The 16,541-nt window shown below is 38.8% G+C and overlaps 2 protein-coding genes across 3 annotated transcripts in view; one reads left to right on the top strand and one right to left on the bottom strand.

Moving 5' to 3' along the window:
- Positions 1–1,127: 1,127 nt before the first annotated feature.
- On the bottom strand, positions 1,128–7,171 carry LOC137265187 (uncharacterized). Of its 2 annotated transcripts, none has more exons than XM_067800529.1 (6): positions 7,081–7,171; positions 5,059–5,172; positions 3,611–3,825; positions 3,087–3,210; positions 2,688–2,870; positions 1,128–2,316 (listed from the first exon to the last, which is right to left on the bottom strand). In XM_067800529.1, exons 2-6 carry the CDS (start codon positions 5,153–5,155, stop codon positions 2,141–2,143), a joined length of 795 nt encoding a protein of 264 aa, XP_067656630.1. In that variant the 5' UTR covers positions 5,156–5,172; positions 7,081–7,171; the 3' UTR covers positions 1,128–2,140. The 2 variants fall into 2 exon arrangements, with proteins under 2 accessions (XP_067656630.1, XP_067656631.1); XM_067800530.1 differs by having other exon boundaries at positions 1,709–2,316; positions 7,048–7,143.
- A 3,278-nt stretch (positions 7,172–10,449) lies between these two features.
- LOC137265189 (transmembrane protein 128-like) overlaps positions 10,450–16,541 on the top strand; it is a 65,120-nt gene continuing 59,028 nt past the window's right edge. The window contains exons 1-2 of the mRNA XM_067800531.1: positions 10,450–10,572; positions 14,960–15,182. Coding sequence (XP_067656632.1) covers positions 10,485–10,572; positions 14,960–15,182 — 311 coding nt within the window. The 5' untranslated portion in view covers positions 10,450–10,484. The remainder of the gene's footprint in view (positions 10,573–14,959; positions 15,183–16,541) is intronic.

The following is a 16,541-nucleotide window of genomic DNA, read 5'->3' on the forward strand; positions in this document are numbered from 1 at the left end:
TATCATGAGTGAGTTTAGTTTTATGCCGCACTGAGCAATATTCCAGCTAAATGGCGATGGTCTGTAAATAAATCAAGTCTGGACCAAACAATCCAGTGATCAGCAACATAAGCATCGATCTGCACAACTGGGAACCGATAACATGTCAACCAAGTCAGCAAGTCAGACCACCAGATCCTGTTAGTCGCCTCTTACGACAAGCATAGTAGTCTTTTATATAAAGGCAAACATGGGTTGCCCCTTTTCATGAGTCGGACAATGGTATCATATGGTGCTGGGATTAGGCAGACTCAGTCATGTTTAAACACTCTTGTGATGCAGAATGTCAGTCATTGTTCCTGACCTGTAGTTGGCCATGTGTGAAATAGGCTCATAACATGTCAATAAGATGCTTTGCTCCTCCATTCCAATAATCGTTACATAAGTATACAGAATCGTGATGTGTACAGACTAAATCAAGCTGACACATAGATTTGTTCAAAAGCATAACACTTTGATCTAAAAGCTGCAAATTCAGAAAATTCAGAATTCTCTAAAAGGTTCATAATAATGCAAGTGTAAAATGTTTCATCATGTTGGTAAGTGTACACACAACTTTCACAAATCTCTACTATCCACATTTGTGATTTGATTTTGAATGATTTGAAAGGTCACATTATAACATGACTTAATTATTCCAATTTTTCAGAAAGGAATAGCATGTCCTTGACAATAATCCTTCCTGAATATCTGTATTGGTCGCTAACTGCAGATGCAGCACATACAGCTCCTTGCAGTTGACAATGCTTGTCAACATATTTAGTCCTTGTCACTCATTTGATCTCTTGACATGTTTGTAGAATGTCATCATAACCATACTGCATGGACAGCTCTTTATCACTTACTGGATTGTGGACTTCGTACTAATTTATACAACTTACATGTCCACCATTGCTGAAATATTGTGCAGTCAATAGGCATTAAGTCTGAAATAAACTAGAAGACTAAGTCACCAATATTCCTGCAATGGCAAAATAGTCTTCATGTGTGTCATAGTTATGATTATGTCTAATGTTTTGACGTGTATATTGCTAAGTGGAAGGAGTGCACAGAAAAGAGCACCACCACCAAATTTAGTCAAAGCCAAATTTGTTGCCATGGAAACATAAATATTTTATTTAGAATTCCAAAACTACCAAATGGTATCAGTGCACCACCAGTCCTATCTATGTGCCAAGGCTGGTGATGAAAGAGTAAACGGTTTTAAAGATCCAGGGTAGAATAGGTCTTCAGCAAGCCATACTGGCCATGAAAGGTGACTATGCTTGACATAGGAGGGAACTGATGGGGTGGGGTAGTCAGGCTTGATGACTTGATGTCATCGGTTCCCATTTGTGCCAATCGATGCTTATGCTGTTGATCGATGGATTGTCTGGTCCAGACTCAATTATTTACAGAAGCCGCCATAGCTTTCCAGTTATAGCTGGAATATTGCTGAGTGCGGAATAAAAGTTTACTCACTCTCCCAAAGTTATGATTCCTAAGAGACAAACGTGCATGAACGGAGTGCACTTTCATACCCTCGTGAAAGATTTAATCCTAAATATCAATGCATGTTTACCAGCAATCTGTTTCTGGTTTGTGTGACATGTTGTTTTTTTTTCAAATTCAACAGACACATGAACTGGGTATGTGTCAGAGCAGATTTCTGTAGGCAACATCGACTATACAGTAAAAGTTACTAAAACAAGTTTATTTACACAGAACATTTATTTACAGAGAAAATAAAAGCAAAGATTCCAGACATTACACTTGGGAGAAAAACATCACATACAAGAGACTGACTGACTGCAGTATGCCCTGAGACAGTTCTCAATGTCATGTTAGTTCTCTATCGTCATGTTGCTGTACCAGTCTTGACTAGATACCTACTTCAAGTGACTGGCACTATTAGCCAGGACAGTGAAAACATGTCTGGAGTACTGACTGATGGCAAGCTCTCCAAAGAATGTAATGGCAGTGACATGAGATGAACTTGTGAAAAGTCTCAGATGAAAGTGCAGTATGCTGGATGCTTCATTGTGCAAGATGACACACTAAAGGTAGATGAAGGTGTGAACAATGGTCGATGGATGTGACGGCAATATTTGGCTCATGATGTTCAGAGGTCTTCTTTGAGCTGCAATGTTCCAAGATTGGGCACAATACTGTAGGAGTCTTCTAGAGATGGCAGAGAAATGTTCTGACTAGTATCCAGTAAAGATATATCTGCGAATGGTACATCCACTTCTGGCACGGGCACAGTCAGCAATTCCACAGGCATTATACTTTCTTCAACTGTAACAAAAATACTTCAGTATTTAATCATAGCTTATGAGAATGATGTGACTATTCAGTATTGATTTAAAACAGCAGCATAAATCATTGGGTGAGATTAACATAGTCACAATTATGTTAGGGGTACTTCAACAATACTGAGTTGGATGACCTGGGGCTCTGCATTAATTGGTGTAAAAAGCTTAGGTTTTGCAATACTTTGGAGCTAAGGGTTTACATTAATTTGTATGTAAAGTTTAAGTATTGCATCACTTTGTGAATAAGTGTGTGGTGACAGTGTTGAGGTGGGTGTATCTACATTACTGAGATGGGATCTACAGGACTGGTATTAGTGACTGGATGGAGTTTCAGAAGATGGTGTGTCATATTACCTGTAGCTATTTTGGGTGTGGGCAGAGCATCCAGCTGCCCCATCATCTCCTGAATCTTGCGGTCATCCTCTTCATCATCACTATCACTCCATGTATTGTAGAGACACGGTGGACGCCAGCTGATCAACTTGTCGATGTATGTACTGATCCTCTCCCTTGCAGGCCACACATCTTCATCGTCATCTACATAAGGAACAACTTACTGAGAAATGTCATCTCAATTATAGCAAGGAAAATATTTCATTTAACTAATACAACTATACTACATAAACATAGATCTTTCTGGTTTCTAATGACTTCATGAAGAAAGAAATTCAGACAAAGTCAGTATTTGTCAAGGTTATCCAGAAACAAGTTGTGACTCTCTGGCAATGAAGTCAGTCATCTGCTTTACTTTACCTGGCTCCTTCTCATTGTGCATCTGTTCTATGTCCTCACATAGTGAAGATGCAGGTTGACAACTGCGGGTTGTCTGTAACACTGGCACAGATACCTTTGGTTCTTGTTTTCTTAATCCTTTTTCCTGAGATATAAAAATAAATTGAAAAAGTATCAATTTACCTGGACAGATATAATTCAGACATGTGCCCTATTTTAGACCAAACATAATTATTTGATAATTACTCATTAGAAATGAAACTGAGCCACCACTTTGTCATGTTTTGCTTGTAGCTAATCCATGCTTTCACGATGGACATTAAACAACTGATTCAAACAAAAACAAACCAGCAATCGATATGATGAGCAATGACCATACACCATCATGACAATGTGATATGCAATAAAAAATTAGAATGACACATCACCCAATCCATTAAGTTAACTCGTGATGGCCTGTACAAAATGCTGAAGACATTCTAACCTGGAAAGTCTCATGGTAGAGTACAACTGTTTATGCCATTGACATGATCTGTAGTCCTTACCTGTGACCTTTTCCCTTCTGGTTTCTTAAAACTCTGAGGGTTCAACGAGAGTGGTTTCAACCCACCCGACTTCCCTTTGAGGATAGGCCCACTTGTCCCATTGACATCTCCAAGAGCCTTGCGAGGTCGGGAACTAGCGGGTGTGTTCACATCTCCAAGTGCTTTTCTTGACTTCGTCAAACCTGGAGTGACGGACTCCTGGAACACTTTCCCACCTGCCAGACACCAGTATCAATAATGAAACATCAAGTTGATAATTTCAGTCAGTATTAATACCATGATTACTGTGGTAGTGATATTACTTTAAAGAAATGAATACACCAGCATAGTTCAAGACCAAAACCTAGTTGAAATCAACTCTGTACATATGGTTGTTACATGCTCTAGTCAGCACTATTCCAGATATACTTAGGCAGTCTGTAATTATTAAGTCTCTGCCTGGCCAACCAATGTTCAAAATAAGGAGCAACAGCACAAGCTATCAGGGCCCAAAAACTCACTTTGAATAAGCTATTCAACTGTGACATTGTATTCCACACTAAGTGATTGAGTTAAGTTTTACGCCACACTCAGCACTATTCCGCCTATTATCATTGTATATGGCGGTGGTCTGTGAATAATAAGAGTCTGGACCAGATAATCCACTGGCCAACAGCAGTAGCATTGATCTAAGCAATTAAGATATGACATGAGTCAACCAAGTCAGCGAGTCTGACCACCTGACTCCACTAGTCACCTCTTATGACCATCCTCGACATCTCCAGGGCATACATTCCAATATGTTCCCAAATTTAATCGGTTAGATAATTTGAAAGGTAAAAGTGAGTTGTGATTGCTACGCTCAACTTCCCAGCGTAGACACCTGAATGGCTAAAAAGCCACCCAAGGAAGGTAATACATTCATCGGGCTGAGCTGTAGACACACCCTAGGTATAGTGGAGACTTATCGGAACATATACCCTGAAGATATCGAGGATGCTTACAACAAGCATTTGTTACTGCAGATAAATTCTAATCCAATCTTCACAGGTCTCCACACTCTACAGAAGTTAAAGGTGATAAGGACAGATTCAGACCCCAAAACGATGATAACAAAGTAGACATGAAAAGAGTGAATGAGTAAGATTAGTTTTAAGGTACACTCAGTAAGATTAGTTTTAAGGTACACTCAGCAATATTACTGCTATATGGCAGCAGTCTCTAAATAATCAAGTCTGGACCAGACAGCATGAGCATCAATCTGTGCACTTGGGATCTGATGACGTATCAACCAAGTCAGCGAGCCTGACCACCTGATCCCATTAGTTGCCTTTACGACAAGCATAGGCAACTTGTATGGCAAGCATGGGTTGCCAAAGGCCTGTACTACCCAGGACCTTCATGGGTCAGATGTGAAAAGAATACAGACATACTGCAAGAGTGAGTATGAATGTTAAAGCCAAACTCACGTATTCCAGAAGTGCTCCCATTGCGGACTTTGGGATTTACACCAAGCGTGTTGGCATTTTCTTTGTCCACGTGGATTTGAAATCTTAGTGCAGCCATTGTAAGCAAAGCAAACTCTGAAATAAGGAAAGATATCAGAATTTACTATACCAAAACATTTATTGGGACCCTGAAATCTGACATGTGCTATGATTCAGTATTATCAATGGACCCATACAAGCACACTGATACCAGCCCACTGTCCCTCAATATCCCATGGGTTCAAATTCTTTCTAAAAGCCTCTTGACACACATCCTCGATATCTTCAGAGTATACGTTCCAATGAATCGCCACTATACCCTGGATGCATCTACAGCTAAGCCCCATAAATTTATTACCTCCCTTTGCTGGCTCCACATTCTCACAGTAGCGAAACCGCTGTTACAACTGAACTTGCCTGTGTCAACAACAATAGTAGTCACAGCTGCAAATGCTTGTTCACAGTGCGACTCAGATTTTGGAGAAATCATACTGACACACTGATAGGTCCGACAATTTGAAAAACAATACATGCAAGAACTCCTGCCTCTTTCCGAGAACCTGTGTATGGTTCCTGTTGCCAAGTTTAATCGGTTAGATTATTTAAAGAGCGAAAGTGTGTTGTGATTGGTTTGCTCAACTTCCCAGCGTATACACCTGAAGGGATAAAAAGCTAGCCAAGGGAGGTAATAAATTTATCGGGCTTAGCTGTAGATGCATCCAGGGTATAGTGGAGATTTATCGGAACGTATACCCTGGAGATATCGAGGATGCTTGACACAGGGCAAGTGACTATAAGAAAGTAACTTGTCTTGCCTAACTCTCCACTTGTCCTAATTGTTATGACATAATCATGATGATGTAATTATGAAAGAAAGAAATCAACATGGTATTTGATGTTAATGTTTAATGGACCACTTACTGAAACATGATAAATAGTAAAGAAAGACAACTCTACTTTATTATCACTGTGAAATTTAATAGCTACATTCTGAGCACATATGAAATGAAATCCAAATTTATTTGTAGTTTGAAACCAAAAGAATGAATTATCTAGTAGCCCACAAGCAAGTAAGATACCATTATTTGATTGCCCGAAATCAAAACCGACTAGTCCCGGGTAACGTATGATGGGATTTTGTAACCCCTGTATCCAGAAGAGAAAATGATATCAGATCGATCATGTCTGCTGAGTGCACTCAGATTTCATACCATGGGTTGCTATGCGATGAGCACAACAGGAAAAAGAAACAGAGGATGTCCAAAGGAAACATGGAGAAGAATTGTGGAGGCAGAGATGAAGGACTGGGGACAGGTGCAGCAATGGGCCCAGGATAGGTTGCATTGGAAGACACTAGTAATGGCATATTGTACTGAGGGCACAAATAGGATTAAGTAAGCAGGCCATAGTCTGGCATAGATAATAAGATATTTACAACTGTAGTGAAACCAATAGCTTGTGGTGTTGTGCTAACACCACAAAGAAATGTAATGAGTGCGCATCCCCCTGCACACGCACGCACACTCACACACTCTGAATCTACCTATGTCCAAAAACTACTGGGTACTCAAAATATGAGTTTATAAGACGAAAATCCCCAAATATTCCATCATTGTCACTGTTCACAACTTCGTTGTCCATATCAGGATTTCAGCAAAGTAAACATTACTTATATATCAGAAAGACATATAGTGTTCAATTAAAGCCACAGACCTGATCCATACGACTACACATGGGGCATTTACTGAGTTAGTATCAAAGGAATGTTTGGTAGCAATGTAAGCTAACGAAACAGTTCGAGACTCTCATAAACACTGAACAGGCTGACTTTGTAGTAAAAGCACGACATGCGGGACAGAAGCCAAACACTCTAGAAGAAAGAAAATATTTGGGCTTCAAGGAACTGTGCTTATCTGGGCAGCTTTGCAATGCAATATTCACGATGATCATAGGAATAAAATATTATCATACAATAAGCATAACAACACGATGGCAGATTCCAACCTGAGTTGTCAGTCTTCCAAGCTTTCGAAGAAAGCGCTTCCGATGAGTTGACCAATCACGTTTGAGCTTTTTCTAAACAATCAAACAGTTCGGCAAGATGTGTTTGAGCGATACTAACAAGTTGTACATTAGACGCTAGGCAACAACACAAATAATGTATTCATTTTAGGAAATAAATTGTACTGACTGTTTCTATTACAGATGCTTTTACCTCTGAAATACATTGAGAAAAAATGGTATTTCTGGTCAATCTTTGCAAACGTAGTTGTTCAATGTGTATTTTCCGAGAACGAGGACACTAGTGAGCAAACGCACAAACAAATCTATTAGTTCGGCAAAACCACCGCTACGCTAATGAGTCTTCGTGCAGAAATTGTATTCTTGTATTGCCTATGTTATGTGCGTGTTTTCTCTTTGCTTAGCCTTTATTAAACTAGGAATATTAGATAAGTATTTTTTGTGCGTACAACAGCGTTCAGTATCACCAGAAATGACACGAATCACACATTACAGTCACTACAAATAAATCAGTTTGCAGGGATAGAAATAAACCATATAGCTCTCTAGTCCTGTCCATTTTTATTAGTCAGTATAAGAGCTATTAGAATTTCCAAGATTTGCGGTATGTTTTCTATGTTATTACTTTGCTACTATGCTAATACGTTTTTTCCGATTTATGCACATCCCAAAACATAAATCTGTTAATTCAGTTTCCCGAGATATTCGCGCGCGCTTTTTTCACGTGACAGATACCTTTTGCCAGTATTTATGACATAAACGGAATTAAGCATTTGTATTTTTAGTGCAAAAGGAAACATGTTTCATGTGGAGAATGAACATTAAGGCATGTAAGATACACAGTGTTACTGATTACACAAATGTGTGTGTGTGTGTGTGTGTGTGTGTGTGTGTTGTTACCGACATCATTTGTAGGTATAAAGAGTCTGCATGGATAGAACACAGTCTCTTTTCTTTGTTGTGTAAATAAATCAAGATTACCAAACAAATTCGATCAAATGCGCCAGTGTCATAACAATGTCAAGACGCTCTCTCATCGAAATGTCAGTGGAATCATCCAGGCTCCACAGCTGGTCATGGAAACGACAAGCAACGGTGAAGGTTTCTATGTACGTCTTAGCGCAATCTTCAAACAATGGTAGTCCGTTCCCGAAGTGAGCTAAAAGGTTGAGGCTGCAGACAGGACCAAGCCTCATCAAGTGATTGCTGCCTGTCGTTTCAGTACATCCCTCCCAAGACCAGCCGCCAGTCGGTACCTAAAGCAGCGCACGTATGTGCGGGTCTTCATCGTTGAGGAAGAAAACTACATATTGCTAAACTGAAGCAATGAAAAGCTGTAAAACCACTATATGTGATTAAAGCACAGACTGCTATTAGTCTATGTATGCTATCAAAATGCACAACCCATTTTTTACTGTTTTACTGTTTTCAGCTTGTATTTGAGCTTCACGATCCTGTTTGTTTCTGCGTGCTATAGGTATACCAATTTTACAACAGACCGTAAATATAGATTAACCACGTGACCCTATCGTTGTTTTAACTCTGTGGGAAAACTGGGATATAACATCCATATACACTGACGATGTAAGCCTATAAATCGTGATCTAGTCGTCTGGTGAATACTTTGGTTTATTTCTTACTGCCAACTGGAGGAGTATTTGAGGCCTGCAGGCACAGCGAGATTCCAGAGGTAATCTGGTTCATGTCTGATATCATTGTACTTTTGTATTTAATATGCATGAGCATCTGGGATGAGATGTTTTGTTGATAGACGGCGCCAACACACTGACCTGGAATACACGAGTATCGGAGAAGAGAGAGCATGACAATGCCCACTTATAAACTTTCATGAAACTTTTCATGCTGCCATTGTTTACAGTGGTGAAGTAAAACTTCACTGACTTCCCGACTCTGGGGAGATTAATGTTGTTACAAAAAGCTAAACGTTCGAAAGAAGAGTTCTAATAGACCCGTGTGAAAGTTTAATGTAACGACGTTTGAAGGTTTAAAAGAAAATGGTGTAAAACATAATCAATACTGATCTGGCGTCTCTTGGGCTGCACCGCTCCACCGCCCCCATCTCCCTCCCCCACGCTGTGTAACTGACACTCTCCTCTCTCTCCACCCCCTCCCCAAGCTTCACTCCCACCATCCTCACCCACAGACTTTTGTCTCTCTCGATGCGTTAGCTTAATGTATACATAATGCATAATGTAAGGCAATGTCTTTTCACGCTATCAAGAACGGCCCGTAATACACAGCTGATACTGACTGACATGTTCACTGCCACCTATTCTCTCGAGGAAGTTGTCAGAAACGCTTAAGTGTCAAAAAATATATTATTTATCACCAGCAATTTATCATTTATTTGAAACCTTTCATCCGCACGTGTTGCATAGCAACCATTATACGTTGAAACACCTCCGCAGCAAAACGATACCGTTTTTCGTGAAAACGGCTACTGATCAAATGAGGTGTCTTAAAACTAAGCTAAAACTGATAGATGTAGTCTTTATGTCTAATTCATTAGTAACGCTACAACACTATAATTAACGTCATTGCCGCGTGTTAATATTATTTCATTTTGTCTCTATATTCCTTTATTGTAAATACAGCTGAATGACTGTAATAAACAGGTACACCAATGTAAAATACGTTTATTATTACAGATACATTTGTTATTGAATTCAGCTTTATTGCTGTCAATCACATTTTCAGATTATGTTTAAATTACTTTAAGCAAGCTTTTTATCATGATAAGGTATGTTTTCGATCTGGTGGTCAGACTGGGCGACTTGGTTGATGCATCTCAAACTGCACAGCCATGCTCCGAATATCAGTCACTGGATGTCTTGTCCAAACTCGAATATTTAAAGGCGGTCTCTGGGTAGCTGCTGGCCAACTAACTAACTAACTAACTAACTAACTAACTAACTAACTAACTAACTAACTAACTAACTAACTAACTAACTAACTAACTAACTAAGCAAGCTAAGCTAATATTTCACCGATAGAAAACTTTTTATGGTGATATGATTTAATAATGAGTGAGTTTATAAAGCGCTAAAATACCCCACGTACACCTACTGAGTGTCCACCCCAAGCGCTATAATGAATATATATACACAAAATATAAAACAAAATGAAAAAAATATAATCCCCAATCTTTGCAGTTTTCTGACTCTCTTAGCATCGGTGCTTATACATTTACAATAAAGTCATTTCTTAGAGGTCGACAGATGACTGTCTCTTTATTGTGCTTCCATTGATATTGTCACACTGAAAAATAGACCCAATCTTCAATATTATGTTGTTCGCGTGAAGGCGGTGCGTAGTCATGGCCGAATGAGTACTGTGAATAAATACCATGTCCCGATTGTATCAAAATGGCGACTTCAGACGACTCAAGGGAAGTGTTTCAAAGAAGAGTTCAGGCTAGAATTGCCGGGCAGTTTCTGAAACAAATTGATCCAGGTATATATGTATGCAGGAAAATACCGTGATGTCTAATTTCGTCATTGTTAAAACTTATAACCCCGTACACGTAAGTAGTCGTCGATATGTTTTAATAGTCCTGTTTTCGAGCGGCTTCAATTTCTAGATATCCCTATGATCTTGATGAATTTTTCTTTGAGAGACCCTTCGTCCAACAAAACGGTTCACGTTCAGTAGTTTAAGTGAAGCTTGAAAGTGAAAGTTTCACTGTCATAAAAAAATCAGCGTCAAATGTCAGACTGAGAGCGTTTCAGTGATTGAAATAATGAGAAATAATCTTGAAATTACCATGGGCCCCAGAATGTAGAGCAGGGACACACCCAATTTTACACTCTGGTTACAAGAACCCAGATATCCAACCCAACCCCAGGAGATCTTCGTAGGTTTCAAACTGTAGGTAGAAAATTACTGGTAGTGACTTGTTTTACTGGGCTAAAGCTCTATTTACATGATTTGTGTAACATGTTTTCGTGGTAATAGCGCAAAAGATGATCATGAACATTACTGACTATCAGTAGATTATCAAAACTGTAATTCCGTAAATTACCTCACCTTTTATAAATTTATTGTTAGAATGTTCTGTCGTCCGTTGGTTTCCAATACAACATACATTTCGTGTCTTGTCCGCAAGCACTAGCATTAGAAGTGATGTACCATGTTTTTGGGTTACTCGTTATTGCACGTAGTAATGCCCTTGTATGGAAGTGCATGTGATGCATTCTTCTCCACAGAAACCAACAAGTGCAACGTTTCGTTTTAATTAGAAGCCAAGCAAAGTGGTAATTATTTTCTTGATTATTTTAATGGGTTTTTTTTTTGTGAAATATGTTAAAAATAAAAATATTTACAGGTAAGTTATTCTATCATTTGCACATTCATTCTTCTTGTCTGCATGGCCCACCATGGCAGGAACAATAAAACGTGTCATGTCTGTGCAGTATATTATCATCGCAGTAGTATTTTAAATGAACCAAGAGGTCACATGCTTGGTACGAATTCTGCTGCACGAAAAAAATATATGTAAGAGATGACCAATTCGGTGTTCAATTGGGTTTTTTTTATTACGTCAGCAACATTCCATTTGAGTCACGTGATATTTATGTTTGGCTTTTCAGTCGAGCAGACGATGATCAGCTTGACAAGTTGCGAGCTTTATTTCAAAATTATGATCACATTTACGAAGGTTCTCAAAGTGCATTACGTTCTGTGGTAGAATCTTAGTACTTTGATAGAAATTAGACCACAACTTCCCTGAAAGCTGAATGTTTCAAACATTGTGCGTTCTGATTGTGATGGAAGCTTCTGCACACAAGATGGCGTTTACAGGTGGAGGAGTCATCTCACTGTACGCAAGAAATTACGGGGAAAAGAAATACCCCGGAAACATGTTACGGCATGGTTTCATACTTAGTATCAAACCCTCACATGAAACAATTATCTGGTTGACTGATGTTGTAGTGTGTACAGTGTCAGAAAAGCGAATTGCATTACATCACTGAGTTTTTTTGTTGTTGTCAATAGCAAGATATCACATGACTATCAATGGGTAGTCTGTCCAGGCAATGCTTGAGATCCATTCGACCCAAGAAGTACCCTTGTTACCCATACTGTTTTTTTTTTCTTGGTCACTGGATGTCAATCTCAACAGCACATTGTGTCATCATCTCAACTCCCTTTGGAGTACACAACTCTTGCTGCCTCTAGGCACACTGAGTTTATTGCGTCTTTCTCATCCTACAAGGTACCCATTCACAGCTGGGTGGACTGGGACATTTAGTCACAGTACTTGGTTCAAGTGTACTGCATGTTTGCTGCACCCGCAACTAGGTGTTTGCACGTATTCATGTGGCCACCAACTGGTCACATGCGAAAGGATTCTAAGTTCTTTTAAGTGCACAGGGTTTTGTACTGCACACTAGCAATTGTGACAACGCGGAAAGAGTCTGCACACAAAGTTGACTCCAAGGTGTTGACTCCAACAGTTATAACTTATACCACACTGCTCAGTTCTGGGTGATTACAGTTTTAATATATTTTCCCCACTGTATTTAACAACAATAAAGAAAAGTAAAAGATAATTCTTCACAATTAGTACCACAAGTGAAAAATTAATGATAAAGTTATAAACCCTATGTAAGTTGTTTAATTTAGTTGGAGGTATGTCCCACGACTTATACAACAGCAAGTTCAAGCTGTTTCATTCCCTGTTGATCTACTGTAAAATAAACACTCAAACAATCACACAATCAATTATTCAAGGTCATGGTATTTTATATTATTTCATGAATGGCATGAACAATTTGGAATGGTGATGATTGTTACAGTTAGTTGTGAGAAAACAACTTTTTATAGTGTCATGATTCCTTTCCGCTGCATTGTATAAAAACATGGTCAGCAATAGCTGTTCGCTAACCAGTACCAACCTCACCATAATTACCTGAAATCTGAATGCAGCATGTACTAGTGAGGTGACAGGTGCTGAACGTCTATCACATTTCAGTTATTAAACTCACAGACATTCATAATTATTGTAATAATTTGAAGCTAAATGTGGCGTAATAATTGTCTTTGCATAGATAAACCAGAAAAATAACCAGTTAAAATGTTTATCCAAGAAACTGATGTCAATTCGAATTTGATTCAATGTAGTAGTTCATAGCAGAAATTGTGTTTCCATCATATTGCTGTCAAACGGCACACCAATCAGCACACCCATCATATACATTAGGGCTGTAATGATGCATCAAACTATCAATGGATTGCAAGTTTTGAGTCTCTGATAGCAATTAATCGATGGTGGAAAACAAAAAGCTATCAGTGTGTCAAATGTATGTGTGACTGCCAATAGTTTAGTAACTGACTTCTTTGATAAATGTGGCACAAAATACAAGAAGTACCAGATATGTTCACTTTGATTTAGAGTTATCTGTGCCTGTTACCTCTAAAACAAACTTAGTCTGGGTTTCAAGTTTCTTGTCAGTAATTAAAAGAGACTTTTTTATTTGATATAGATTTTACATTCATTTTGAAATGACTTCCAAAGAGATAATTCAAGGAAGCAATGGGCCATTGTAGTGGTATGTTGCAACAGACTGTCACTATCGCCAAAGTTGTTTCCCTCTCAATAGTCACCCCTAAACAACACACACTCTGTTCTAATATTGTGGAAGTGAATCATTGTTTCCTTCTCAATAGTCAGCCCTAACCAACATACACTCTGTTCTAATATTGTGGAAGTGAATCATTGTTTCCTTCTCAATAGTCAGCCCTAACCAACATACCCTCTGTTCTAATATTGTGGAAGTGAATCATTGTTTCCCTCTCAGTAGTCAGCCCTAACCAACATACACTCTGTTCTAATATTGTGGAAGTGAATCATTGTTTCCCTCTCAATAGTCAGCCCTAACCAACATACCCTCTGTTCTAATATTGTGGAAGTGAATCATTGTTTTCCTCTCAATAGTCAGCCCTAACCAACATACACTCTGTTCTAATATTGTGGAAGTGAATCATTGTTTCCCTCTCAATAGTCAGCCCTAACCAACATACACTCTGTTCTAATATTGTGGAAGTGAATCATTGTTTCCCTCTCAATAGTCAGCCCTAACCAACATACCCTCTGTTCTAATATTGTGGAAGTGAATCATTGTTTCCCTCTCAACAGTCAGCCCTAACCAACATACCCTCTGTTCTAATATTGTGGAAGTGAATCATTGTTTCCCTCTCAATAGTCACCCCTAACCAACATACACTCTGTTCTAATATTATGAAAGTGAATCATTGTTTCCCTCTCAGTAGTCAGCCCTATCCAACATACACTCTGTTCTAATATTATGAAAGTGAATCATTGTTTCCCTCTCAATTGTCAGCCCTAACCAACATACCCTCTGTTCTGATATTGTGGAAGTGAATCATTGTTTCCCTCTCAGTAGTCAGCCCTAACCAACATACCCTCTGTTCTAATATTGTGGAAGTGAATCATTGTTTCCCTCTCAATAGTCAGCCCTAACCAACATACCCTCTGTTCTAATATTGTGGAAGTGAATCATTGTTTCCCTCTCAATAGTCAGCCCTAACCAACATACCCTCTGTTCTAATATTGTGGAAGTGAATCATTGTTTCCCTCTCAATAGTCAGCCCTAACCAACATACACTCTGTTCTAATATTGTGGAAGTGAATCATTGTTTCCCTCTCAGTAGTCAGCCCTAACCAACATACCCTCTGTTCTAATATTGTGGAAGTGAATCATTGTTTCCTTCTCAATAGTCAGCCCTAACCAACATACACTCTGTTCTAATATTGTGGAAGTGAGTCAGTCAAGTTGAGCTGCTGTTCCAATGATTTTCTTACATTGTTATGTTGCAGATGCCCTTGAGGACCCAGACCGCTACAGTGGTAGCAATGCAGGCAAACTCACCAGTCAGATAGACCCAGAAACTCAGAAGAAATTTGAGGCAAAGTTTGGAAAATACCGTCAAAAGGAGTCTGCATTCAGCATTGTCAATGTGCTCTGGTTGATGGCTGGCATGGCAGTGGTTTATTTCTCAGATATTGTCATGGTGATCAGATATGACCCTCGTGTTGACAGGTAAATGTTATACAACTTTGTTGTGAATGTCATGTGATCCTTGTTTTGACTGGCGATTGTTTTACTTATCAGGTGATCAGTTATGATAATATTTTTGACAGATGTTTGACAAATGTTTGTTTTTGTTTTGAGGTGTCATGGGCATCAAATTGTGATTGTTTTATTTTTCTTTGTTGACAAACTGACATATCTATGTGTTTCTTTATGGATGTTGTCATGGTAACAGTGTATCTCACTTAAGATGTTTATCTCTAGCAAAATAGATATTTCTTGAAAACAGCACTTGGCAATTTTTGTAAGTACTGTCAAACGTTCCTTATAGTCTGAATGGCTTGTTCTCAGTTTAATTAATATCCACACACAAGCAGCTGTATGCATGCACATATCATGTTATTTTATGATTCTATTTCAAGTGACAGAGTCTGTGAATATTAGCTCATGCTGGCAGTTTGATGTTGTCCTGGTATGTCGGGGTCTAGGGGATGTTCTGATCTAATGTATTTGTTGTTCAAGGGACATTCTTGTCAACTGTATGTAGAGGGTTATGGCCATTCTGATCTACTGTATGTGTTTTACAGGGACATTCTTGTCGACTGTATGTCTTGTTAAAGGGATATTCTTTTTGGGAGTCATTGGCATATACTTTGAAATAAATTGTATCGCAATATATTGTGATACTGCTGTAATGTATGTTATCGACTAGTACGCAATCTCGCCAGTTACCTTACAGTGCTATGTTATCGACTGCAGACGACACACAATAAACGTAATGACAACGTCTGCCGAGTTGTCTAGTATGTGACAAGGTGTCAGAAGTCGGCAATTACAACTTTCAAACTAACAATTTGAAGTTTGACGACCCAGAAAAAGGAGTCTAGATCTCTAAAGAACAAAACGGCAAGTTGTTTATGAACTATTATGCTCCGAAATCATAAATAGAAGCAAAAGTTCGCTGGACCGCATGTTCACGAAATTACCAGCCTGTGCTACATTGAGTACGTAGAAGTGATTCTAGTGAAAATCTTCGAAGCTTACTTGTCAATGAACTGTAAACATGGCAACTAGTGAAAGCAATAGGCCTCAGATGAACTGGGAAGCTGTTGATTTAGAGCGTGAATGGAAAAGTTTCAAACAACATAGTCAATTTACGTTCAACGGGCCTCTGTCAGGTAAAACTGAATTACAGAAAGTGAACTATTTAATGACTTATATCGGTGCCAAGGGAAGAGAAGTGTATGAAACATTTACATGGACCGCTGCTGAAGGTGATAATCCTGCAGAAAACGAAACTTTGAATGGTGTTTTTGGAAAGTATGACCAATATGTAGCACCTAAGAAGAATCAGATTAGGTCAACAGT

Source organism: Haliotis asinina, chromosome 15 (assembly GCF_037392515.1).
Source record: "Haliotis asinina isolate JCU_RB_2024 chromosome 15, JCU_Hal_asi_v2, whole genome shotgun sequence".
NCBI classification, from domain to species: Eukaryota; Metazoa; Mollusca; class Gastropoda; order Lepetellida; family Haliotidae; genus Haliotis; species Haliotis asinina.